Source organism: Terrapene carolina, unplaced genomic scaffold (assembly GCF_002925995.2).
Source record: "Terrapene carolina triunguis isolate 2854851 unplaced genomic scaffold, T_m_triunguis-2.0 Scaffold88, whole genome shotgun sequence".
In the NCBI taxonomy this organism is placed as follows: Eukaryota; Metazoa; Chordata; order Testudines; family Emydidae; genus Terrapene; species Terrapene triunguis.
In genome coordinates, this window is record NW_020664439.1 from 23,214,581 (window position 1) to 23,226,674 (window position 12,094).

At 43.7% G+C, this 12,094-nt stretch overlaps 1 protein-coding gene across 1 annotated transcript in view; it reads right to left on the bottom strand.

Moving 5' to 3' along the window:
* Positions 1 to 5,694, bottom strand: part of ANKUB1 (ankyrin repeat and ubiquitin domain containing 1) — a 43,349-nt gene extending 37,655 nt beyond the window's left edge. Inside the window, exons 1-2 of the mRNA XM_026649857.1 lie at positions 5,605 to 5,694; positions 3,058 to 3,201 (exon numbers count right to left, since the gene is read on the bottom strand). Coding sequence (XP_026505642.1) covers positions 3,058 to 3,201; positions 5,605 to 5,694 — 234 coding nt within the window. The remainder of the gene's footprint in view (positions 1 to 3,057; positions 3,202 to 5,604) is intronic.
* Positions 5,695 to 12,094: the final 6,400 nt, after the last annotated feature.

Below are 12,094 nucleotides of genomic sequence, written 5' to 3' on the forward strand. Positions count from 1 at the left end.
CCGAGACCAACCGGCCGCCTCTCCGTGGGGTTCCGCCGCAGCCTTCAGCACGAGCCGCTCCGCTCCACCTGCTGTCCCGTGAGCCGCTCCTGCCGTCCCACGAACTGCTCTGCTCTGCTCCGCTCACCGACCTGTGAGCCGCTCGGCTCCACTCCGCTCCGCTCCAACTGTCCCCGCAAGGCTCCGCTCTGCCAGCCGCTCCTCCAGCTGCTCTGGTCCGCTCACCGACCTGTGAGCCGCTCAGCTCCGCTCTGCTCCAACCGTCCCCGCGAGGCTCCACTCGGCTAGCTGCTCCTCCAGCCGTCCCCGCAAACTGCTCCGCCAACCGCTTAGCAATTCAGGCTCCCCCACTAGTTAACACAGCCTCAGTGATCTCAGCTCTTAGTAACTTTAGCTCTTTTGTGATTTCAGCTCATAGTGATTTCAGCTCGTAATAGGGGAGCCCCAGTGCTTGGTGCACTAGTGGCCCAAAGTGAACTCAGCTCAGCAGCCTGTAACTAGACTCCTAAGGGAATCAAAGTTAGCTCTGACATTCAACAGTGGAGAGAGGAGAAAGTGCAATTGGTGTTTCAGGCTCACACAGGGGCCCCACACCACCAGGTACCAATACCTGCCCCCAACCTCTCTCAATTTGCTGGGTTTTGTAACCCATGCCCCTTGACAAGCAAATGCTACTTAGGTAATGGTGAAGGATTCACTCAGTCCTTCTGTCATACAACAGTTCCACTGGCCTTGATTCACAGAATCAGGGTAACAAAACTTTATTCTTCCTGCCCCAATAACAGAGAAACTGGGGATCCCACACCAGCCAAAGTAACCACTTTCGGTTGCTGTGGGCTCATGCTAGGCGTGTGGGTGTGCCTATGCAAACAAGATCCGCCGCTGGAGTTCTTTTCCACACTCGCCATAATTCACCACCAGATGTCAGGGTAGAGCTCATCCTGACTCTGCTTACACTTAGTTATATATTAAGGATACAATTATTTTACCAAACCATACCAGCCTGAGTTGCTATTGTATTTTGTGACATCTTTTGCATTGCTTATTTCCTTTAATAGTGTTGGCATAGAACTGTAATACAAAATTAGGAGTTATTCCTCTGAAATTCTAACTCCTTCTCATGTATTCCAGCAAAAGAGTGACTTTTGCTATACACAACAAGAAAAACCCAGGTTATTTCAATATAGGTGCATTTAGAAAGCAAGATGAAATCATATGTTCTACTTCCTGAGAATGAAGGAAGAAGAGATTTTCCAGTTACAGCGGAATTGCAAAGTAAGATTTTGGTGTTCTGAATTTTTGCATCATACATGCTGTTTTAGATAGTACAATGCAGAGAGCACCGGTTTGATTTTTTTTTCCTTTTTCACATTTCACAAACTGAAATAAACTAGTTCTTGATATACAGTTTTATTTTGAGTTGGACTGAGGCTGGAGCCAGGGTTGAAGCAAGGCAGTTTCCACTTTCTATGGCACTGTCCCCTCCTACCACACCAGATTTCCATGCAAAAATTCAGCGGGAAATTTATACAGCTGGGAGCTCTCAACTCCCACTCATGTCCTCTGCAGCTGCTACTAAGCAGCTACAGGGGCAGGTGGACCCAATCAGTGACAGCATGTCTCCTGGTGCAGTTGTGTTACTAGAGGAGAGGGAGGCCAATGGAACCAAATAAAAGGTGAGACATCCACATGGATGAGTTCCTGCCTCTATAGAGAGGGAGATGGGGAAGAGCCCTTCCCTGGAGAACCAGTGAATCCACTGGGTCAAGAGGCCTTACTCCACAGATCTCCAAGTCTCCACCCCTCCTGCCCTCAGATCCTTTCCCTTTCAGGGATTATGTAGATGAAACTCTGCAAGGAAATCTTGCAGTTCCCTGATCCTCTTCCATGGGTATTCTCCATGGCAAGGAGGGAGCCAAACCATGATGCTAAGTTATAATGAATGATAATTCTTCTTAGAACAATGCCTCTAAAATTAACTCAGAATGCTTTATTCTCACTAGATATAGGGATAGGCTTTGGTTAGGCTTTAGGGTTCAGCTTAGAGGCCTAATAAGGGCCAGGGCTCATCATTGTTTTTAATGGTCTCAAAATCTCAATAGTTGATTTTGAGATTTCAGCCCAAAATGGTGAAAGTCTCCTGAGATCAGCTGCTTATGAGATTTCAGTCATCTTGAATGCTGGCAACCTTGCAAGATTAGACCTCTGAATGGTGAGCATTTCTCACACAAGTTTGTCCACAGCTGAACCATGAATGGAAAAATGGCTCATTCTGGTTTAGAATCCAATTCAGAACCAAAACCATTGGGGTAGGATTGGAGCCAAGGATTGGGATATAATCTACACCCTCTGAAATTCGAAGAGGTTCAAATTCAAGGTTCCAGCTGTGGCCTCTCTCTCTCTATTCTCATCAACAGTATTATAAAGACTATACTATGTGCTGTACTTAAAACTTGCTGCACTTAGCTTACTGGAAGCCTGTGCAAGTGGGAGTAGAGAGACTAGTGCTATTTTTCTATTTAATGCAATTTACCTTTAGCTTTTCTGCACTTCATGAAGGAGCAGCAGCAACTGACTGCCAAGGTATATATTCAGCAGAGGAAAAATGACAGATCATGACCTAAAGTCAATTTGTGATCACAGATACTGAGGGAAGGAATGGATTTGGGGGTGACAGAAATATATTGCTGACAAGATCCTCCTAAATCTATTGCCCACAGTGGGAAATGGGTATTGTGCTGTATCAGGCTTTTTCTCCCTATTTGTAAAGGTCTTTCATTCCACAAATTCAATTTCTGTAGAGATACCCTTTCTGTAGCGAGACCCTATTTTTACAGTCTTTAAAGTTCCATGTAAATAGATGCAAGCCCAATCATTCATGTTACCATAACAACTTTTTACACTCATTCTTTGAAGGTCAGGGTGGCTACTCTTGAGGTCAGATACTTTCTACTGCTGCTTAGTGATGTTAAATTTAGCACAGGGTCTAGAAGGAGAACCAAACAACACACAATTTCTGGACAACTTAAGACTATCAGTTTTTTAATCATACTGTACCTTAACAAGACATTTAATAGTCGAGGAAACTGATATCCCAATGTCAGCAAGGATCCAGTTGTCCTTCAGTATTGCTCCTGCATAGATCAACTCCAAATATCGTCTGCCTTGTTTGTCTTCAGAAAGTGGAATGTGGAAATAATCCTAAAAATGAATAATAAATTGTGAAAAGAACGTCTATGCAGCAGTGATTCCTACCCAGAACAAATCTGCATTCATTATTGGTGTATGTATATTACAGTAGTGCCTTAGAAACTGCTCTGTGCCCCACAGGGCTTACAGTCCAAGTAAAGTGTTCTAAGAACATACAACTGCTAGATACAAGATTTATACCTTTTTGTTTTGAAAAGAAAATAGTGTTGAGATCTAAGACCCTTGATTTAGGCTAGGTTTATTTTTTGCTTATAAATTACAAAAATTCGATGTGTATAGGAGGCTAAAGAACGTGATGAAGTTTTGCTGCTACAAATGAATACATCTGATCTACTACAAGTGACACAAAGCTAAAGCAAAAATACAGAGGCTGTGACCTTCTTGCTGGGGAGTTATAAAAGCTCAAATTTTCCCAAGTGGCCTCTGCTTTTGGTTACCTCATATGTTTGGGTGCCCAACTTTAGGGACCTAAACTACCAGCTTCAAACGTGGATGCCTAAAATGAGGCACCTAAACGAATATTTAGGTACCTGAATTAGATGTCAGGTGGGATCTTCTAAAGAGCTCTGTATTGGCCTCTCTCAGGGGTAGGCAACCTATGGCACGCGTGCCAAAGGCAGCACACAAGCAGATTTTCAGTCGCACTCACACTGCCCGGGTCCTGGCCACCAGTCCAGGGGGCGCCGCATTTTAATTTAATTTTAAATGAAGCTTCTTAAACATTTTAAAAACCTTATTTACTTTACATACAACAATAGTTTAGTTATATATTATAGACTTATAGAAAGAGACCTTCTAAAAACGTTAAAATGTATTACTGGCACGTGAAACCTTAAATTAAAGTGAATAAATGAAGACTCGGCACACCACTTCTGAAAGGTTGCCGACCCCTGGCCTATCTGATCCCATGTAAAAAACTCCCATTGACTTCAGTGGGAGCAGAGTTAAACCAAACAGAGTGCTTTTGAAAATCTCACCCTACATATTCACAGCTGGCATCAGAACTTGAGGACACCAAAATTAGAAGCCATTTTTTAAAGTGTGAGCCTGACTGTGCAAGAACTCTGGACTCTCTCCTTGAAAGGATGAACGTGACATAAATAGTGCTTTTTCTTGCCGTGTCAAAGTAAATATGGGGTTAATTCAGACAATACAGCTAAACCTGCAGCCACAGGGACTCCTGAATCACAGGAGTCTCATCTCACAAGGAGCAAGTTGAAATGTCACTGTGATCATTCTGGCACCATGTAATGTAGAGTGCAAGTTGCTGCACATGTGCCTGGAGTTCGGTGGTGACAATTTGAGACCTCTGGGGAATCAGGCCTCTCTTTTAATCCCAGCCTTGACTGGGGCATCCCACAGGGTCTTCCTTCCTCCATTGACTGTTCCCTTGACTCTCTACACAAACACACACGCTAGCTCTGAACACTTTCTCGGTTGCTCCCATGAACTGGAACACCCTTCCCAGAGCTGCTGGTGGTGGAGACAATCAAATTTCACATAAAATTGTGGCGCTTGTTGTCAGTGGTTCAAAAAGATGCCTTTGCAGAGAGACCAATGCTTGTCTGAATTTGCTCTGACACAATGCCACTGAGCCTGTAAACCATCATTAAAAGTAAACAACCCCCAAAAGTAAACTCAGATTTATGTATCCACTTTTAATATTTCTGTCCTGATTCCAGAATATACTACATTGTATCAGCACCAGATATGAGCCCTCCCTCATATGCTTTCCCCAGAAGACGAAGTGCCTAGACATGTTATGGATGTTACACATGTAAGAAGTGAACATTATCTATCTCCTGTACCTTTACAAGGTAAAAGTTTGTTTCTGAATATTTCCCTGTTAAAGAATAAGGGCCATATTTTTATGCTTTTCTGGTAGCATAAAAGGACCATAAAGCTGGCAGATCTGATCAGGAAGGGATTCCATCCCACCTGTACAGTAGAGTCTATGTGGGAAACATGGCTAGGGAGAAAGAGATGTGTAACCAGTGTGCTATTGAATTCCTGAGGATTCTCACTTGAGGGAAATGCCCCTTGGGGTTGGCTGCTGGCAGCCAAATGCAAGCTAAAGTAGCCCTGAGATTGCTCTAACTTTCACCAGGAGCCTGTCTATTATAATGGTAGTATAACGGTAGCTTTGCCTGCTGCCCCCATCTTTCATATTGCAACATGCAGAGCTAGGCTAAACCTGAAAATCAGGCAGTAAGAGTCTCAGAAGCCTTACACAGAAATCAGGGATAGGCAGCCAGAAGACCTATAAAATGAACTCCCTTACATTAGAATAGGGAATACTATGCAGTATACATTTATATTATACATGTATTTAAACCATAAGTTAAACATATCAAAATTAAAAATAATTAGCTTGATAATTAGTTAAGCACCTACCTTTATCATCAGTTTTACAGCTTGCACAGTTTGGTCTGATGAAATGTCAAAAGATTCACAAAATCCTTCAAAAGCTATGAAAATCCTCATCTTGCAAAATGCTCTTAAAAACTGCTAGGAGACCTTGCTGAGCTAACAAAACACATGCCTTGCCAAGTTCATATCCACAATTAATGACAAAAGACAAAAACAAAAAAGCAAAATCCATACTACAACAAGCCAGAGAAGACTACAAATATCGAGCCTAAATGCAAAGAGTTTCTTCTCTTCAAAACAAATGCCTGCCAGAAAAGCCCTGCAGTAACAGGCAGCACTGACCGCGAGATACAATGTCATGAATAAAGAACAGGAGTACTTGTGGCACCTTAGAGACTAACAAATTGATGTCATGAATGTGTTTCTCTAGCTCAGCTGAATTAGGGGGGGAAATTCCCCCACCCATGCGCTTAGTGCAACCAACAAACCACATATTGATTAAGGCAAGTGTGAACAAGTTTCAATCATGTACATACAGGATCCAAGCTAATCGTACTTCTACCATCATACCCACTGTCCACGCAATCAGTAACTATGCTTAGTCAAAGTGCTACTGATTAAAACACTGAGAGTCATCAAACAAGGATCCTTGGCAGCTGTTAAACTGAAATGTTTGCTTATTGCCATCTGCAAAGTGTTTTGTAAATAAGTCTAAGCTACATTTATTCATGTTACCATAACAACTTTATTTGTCTATTTACACTTCTGAATCCACTGAGAGAAACATTAGCTACCTATATTTTTTAAAAAAAAAAGTAAATATAAAGGCCAATAGTTTGTGGTGTGTGAGCTAGTGTTTAGAGCATGGGAATAAGCTTTAGGATTCTTGGGTTCTCCACCGGAAGTAGCAGCCATGCACCTTGAATAGCAGAGTGTGGAAAGATGCCCTGCCCCAACCCATTGCTGGAGGGGAGGGATGCTGGCCATAACCTGATTGTTTGGAACTTGAGAGCCAATCAGCCAATGGAGAGGCAGTAAATAGAGCTGGGGAGAGTGGGGTGGAGTCAGAGGGGATGGGGAAGCAGAATTGGAAACATAAATTAGCTCCGGCGGTATTTCTATTGTGGGGGCACTAGCCCCTACTACCCTCCTGGTTCTACCACCCTTGTTCTCCTTCACATGCCATTAACTTATTCTTTGACCTTAGACATACCACAGTCTCTCTATGCCTCAGTTTACACCCAGGCCTTCATTCTGATCCAGCAGACAGGCAGGACCTCTGATCCATGGAGAGCCTCATACTCAGGGAAAGGTTGGAAGGACTGACACTGGCCACAGCCTTTGTGGAAATGGGGGTTGGGAGGTGATCTCTGGTAAGCTTCTTAGCATGTGTGTAGATTCTTTAATTGATTTGAATATGTTTTCTCTGTAGCACTTTTAGTTTAAGAATAAAATATGCTTGCATAGAAACATCTGTGGTAACTTAACTGTTGGCAATTACAGTAGAACCTCAGAATTACAAACACCAGAGTTAGGCTATGTCTATACTACTGCGGTAAGTCAACCTACGCTACGTAACTCCAGCTACGTGAATAACATAGCTGGCATCGATGTACCTTAGGTCGAGTTACCGCGGGGTCTACACTCTCCCATCGACTTACCTTACTCTTCTTGTCGGGGGTAGAGTACAGGGGTCAACTGGAGAGCAATTTGCTGTCGATTGGGTGGGTCTTCACTAGCCTCGCTAAATTGACCTCTGGTGGATCGATCTCAGAGCATCGCTGCTGGCTGTAGTGTAGACATAGCCTTACAAACTGACCAGTCAAACCCACCTCATTTGGAACCAGAAGTACACAATCAGGCAGCAGCAGAGACTCTCCCGCCCCCTCGCAAAAAAAAAGGCAAATATAGTACACTACTGTGTTAAACACAAACTACTAAAATCATAAAGGGAAAGTTAAAAAATTTTTTTGACAAGGTAAGGAAACTGTTTCTGTGCTTGTTTCACTGAAATTAGGATGGTTAAAAACACCATTTTTCTTCTACATAATATAGCTTTGAAACTTTACTAAGTCAATGTTCAGTTGTAAACTTTTGAAAGAACAACCATAACATTTTGTTCAGAGTTATGAATGTTTCAGAGTTATGAACAACCTCCATTCCCGAGGTGTTTGTAACTCTGAGGTTCTACTCTGTTGTTAGCTTCTGAAGAGAAAGTAAACAGGCCTGTTTAGGCAGACTGTCTTTTCCTGGGACTAACACAGAAGGCAGGCAACTGTTCAGCTTGGAGGTACCCTGGTCAGGAGGAAGAGAGAAAACGCAATGGCTAGGGAGCAAGAAGCTGGAGAGTGGGTGCCTATGCTAAATAACTAAGAGGAAATATATAGTTGCCCTGTGACTCTGATTTCCTCAGATTAAAAATGCTATCTACACTAAGTGAGAAGTTGAGCTGGCATACTCTCCCAAAATGAGTAATGGGAGTTTTTCCATGGACTTCATTAGGCTTTGGATCAGAAGCAGGGTTCTGCTCTCCTCCCATCTCCCTCTGGTGCTCACCCATGAATAGCCTATTGTTGAATGGTAGGATTGTGACAGATGCAGCTCCTTCACTTCACTGTTGTCAGAAGGGAGTTGGTTTGTCTGTCTGCATTCTCTCCCAAATCCCCATCCTCTTTCATAATTTTATTTCTATACTCCGTAGGGCAACTGAGATTAGCTGAGATGCTCTGGCCACTTGTGGCAGTAAGGTCTCCTGACTTTGGAACAGTTCACAAAATATAACCCTTTAATTTTGTTTCAAGTTTCGCTGTTTATATTTTTTTGTTTATGCCAAAATTTATTTACTAAAGCATGTTGATAGTCATGATCAGTATTGTTTGAAAATAACAAAAATATTGTTGCCTTCTACTGAGATATACATGAGAGAGCCTTGCAGGCTGGCTTTTCACTGGAGGAGAAATCACTAAGTCTGGATATATATATATATATATTAGTGTAAATAAACTATATACAGCAGTCCTGGAACAGAGAACAAACAGCAGGCAGGCAGTAGATGGAGAGATTAAGAGCAAACTCTTTTTCTGTTTGCAACAGCTGCCCCTAAAGAATCTCCATCACAAAAAACTATCAATAGAGTAGGGGTGGACAACCTGTGGCTCCGGAGCCACGTGCGGCTCTTCAGAAGTTAATATGTGGCTCCTTGTATAGGCACCGACTCTGGGGCTGGAGCTACAGGCACCAACTTTCCAATGTGCCGGGGGTGCTCACTGCTCAACCCCTGGCTCTGCCACAGGCCCTGCCCCCACTCCATCCCTTCCCACCCCCTCCCTTGAGCCTGCCATGTCCTTGCTTCCCCCCCACCCCCAGCCTCCTGCATGCAACAAAACAGCTGATCAGGAGGTGCGGGGAAGGAGGGGGAGGCGCTGCCGGTGGGCGGGAGGTGCTGGGAGCGGGGGGGGGGAGGGGGAGGAAGCTCATGGAGGGCTGTTGATGTATTACTGTAACACTTTGCCAATGTACATTGGTAAATTCTGGCTCCTTCTCAGGCTCAGGTTGGCCACCCCTGCAATAGAGCATTTCTTCAAAGACTGTACACTGCTTTCATTCCAATAAAAACAATTTGTGAGTCTGTGTGCAACAGTGCTATTACAGGCCTGGTTGTACATCCAATCCAGGTGGGTCTCATCAGAGTTCACTCACTGCTTCCAATTGTGGAGCAGAGCTCCTAAGGCTTTCTCCCAGGGTCAGACTTCTTGTCTGGCATGCTTCCTGGAACAAGGGACTAGAAAAAAAGGCCCTATGCTAGAAGAGTACTAATGCTGATAACTGGAGATTCCTTTTTAACTCAAGGAGAAAAGGTATTGCTCTGCAGCCAGATTCTGCAATCCTTACTCAATTTAAGTATTCTTGCTGACTTCACTGGGACTAATTGTTGAATAAAGACTACATAATCAGCCCCACTATCTAACTCTTGCAGGGTGGGGATTCCTGGCACAAGGAAAATAGACTGATCAATCCTTTAATCATAAGAGCCACTTCTGTGGTCTGTTTTGCATGTTTCAGAGTAGCAGCCGTGTTAGTCTGTATCCGCAAAAAGAACAGGAGTACTTGTGGCACCTTAGAGACTAACAAATTTATTAGAGCATAAGCTTTCGTGGGCTACAACCCACTTCTTCGGATGCATATAGAGTGAAACATATATTGAGGAGATATATATACACACATACAGAGAGCATGAACAGGTGGGAGTTGTCTTACCAACTCTGAGAGGCCAATTAAGTAAGAGAAAAAAACTTTTGAAGTGATAATCACTTTTGTTTTGCATGTGATAGTAAAAACAATTGGGGACGAAAGGGTTAAAGAGATTGATTTTACTGCTACTGCTACTACTACTACTACGTGGTTCATCTTCTTGTATGGTTTACGGTTAAAATTTCATTTTTGGGTTTGAGAGATTTATTTTGTAAACAAAAAATAACTTGTAAAAAAGGAATAAGGATATATGTGACCCAATGCGATGCCTTTCATGCTGCAGCAGACTTTCTGGGGTAAATGTGATCTCACCAACACACAGAGCAAACATGTGCTGGGAAGTCACACTTAGCAGGAGTCAGCAATCGGAATGCTATGGGTTAGGTAGCTAAATCAGACTTCATGGTTTTGTCTACTATAGGAATCTTACCAGTGAAGTTTTTGTAAACACCTGCCCAGATGTGCCAGTGTTGGGAGGAGCCCTAATGGAGATCTCTCTCCAGCAGCAATTTTCAGCATTCTGTCAAGCAGCCCTGCACGTCTAACTGGCCAGGTGCTGCTGAAAATGGCTGCTGGCGCTAGAGAGACGTCTATGCTAGAGATCCCAGCATGGCTAACATCAATGCAGCTGTATCCGTATTAGCAGTAATGGGAATTCTTACAAAAAACGGAATGTAGACAAGGCTTAAGAGATCATGTGCCTCCTTCATGACATACCTGTCCTAATATGGAATTTCTCCCTTGTGTCTGAATGAGTGGGAGTATGAATGTCAGAGAATTTAGCACTCAGGAAGAATGACTGAGTACTGGAGACTATAGGCTTCTGTTTGTCCACAGAACATGTACAGCACAGATAATGACAGGCTCAGCTTCCCTATATCACAACATTTAATGGGCCTCATCCTTGATGTGCAGGGACTATCTCTGTAGGGGTGGTAAAATGATAGCCTAATAATGCCTGTATGTTCATTGGGCACCAGTTAGGGTAGTGGAGTTTATGGCACTGACATTTATCCACTAGGAGCTTGACTGAAACCATCACATTAGTTTCACATAGGCAACTTAACAGCCATCAGAGGAGAAAAAATGCAATAGTTATTCACCAAGGTTCTAGCTGAACCAGTAACCTAAAGAAAAAAGCATTCTGTGATGACTCACTCCAAAGATGGTAGGTTACAGATCTCTTTCCCTCACCCCCTCCCCAGTCTGTGTGATTCCAGGTTGCTCATCACCTTGCAGGATCAGGTCTCCTGTCTGTAAAGTGCAATTCCTGATGTGTTTTTTCCCTGCAAATTAATGTTTAATACTCTTTAGAGAATATTAACACCAGCATCCAAAAATCGTAAGTGTATTTTAATTTAGTAACATGGCTTAGTATCTGACTAGTGAACCTACTGTATGATGGTGTCTAAAACAGAAATTTGATCACTGGATAAATCCTAATCCTAGGATAATTCTGCCTATTTTAAGAATGGTTAGTCAATCTCTGTTCTCTTGGTAACAAATGCTAGAGTCTTCAGAAAATCCCCAGCATCAAAGGGCCTCTGAAGATGTTAGGGATATTTTATTAAACAGAATTTATATTTTTACCACAGTCCTTTATAGGGCCTGAAGTGGCAAATAATACTTAATTTACTGGTGTTTTGTTTTGTTTTTCACTGAAGTGATTCATTTTGTATGGAATTATATAAGGAGCCCAATTCTGCAATTTTACTCAGGCAGATTTCCCATAGACTATTTTACCCTAGTATGGACTGCAAGATCAGCTCACAAGATACCATGCTGTTAAAATGTAACTGACAGTGGGCTATAGTACAGAAAGACACAGACAGAGTATTATTGCTCACTTCAAGTCATTTCCCCCCCCCCCCCCAACACATAAGGCGGGACGGGCAAACTTTTTGGCCTGAGGGCTGCATCGGGTTTTGTAAATTGTATGGAGGGCCGGTTAGGGGAGGGGGTCATGGCCCGGCCCCCACCTCCTATCTGCCCCCCCCGACTTCTGCCCCATCCAACCCCCTCTGTTCCCTGATGGCTCCCCCCGTGACCCCTGCTCCATCCACACACCCCCGCTCCCCATCCCCTGACCGCCCCCAGGCCCCCGCCATCCCATCCAACCCCTCCTCTCATTCCTGATGGCCCCCCCGGGACCCCTGCCCCATCCAACCACCCCTTCTCCCTGTCCCCTGACTGCCCCGGAACCCCTGCCCCTTACTGCCCCCTGCTGCCCCATCCAACGCCCCCTCCTTCCTGACTGCCCCCC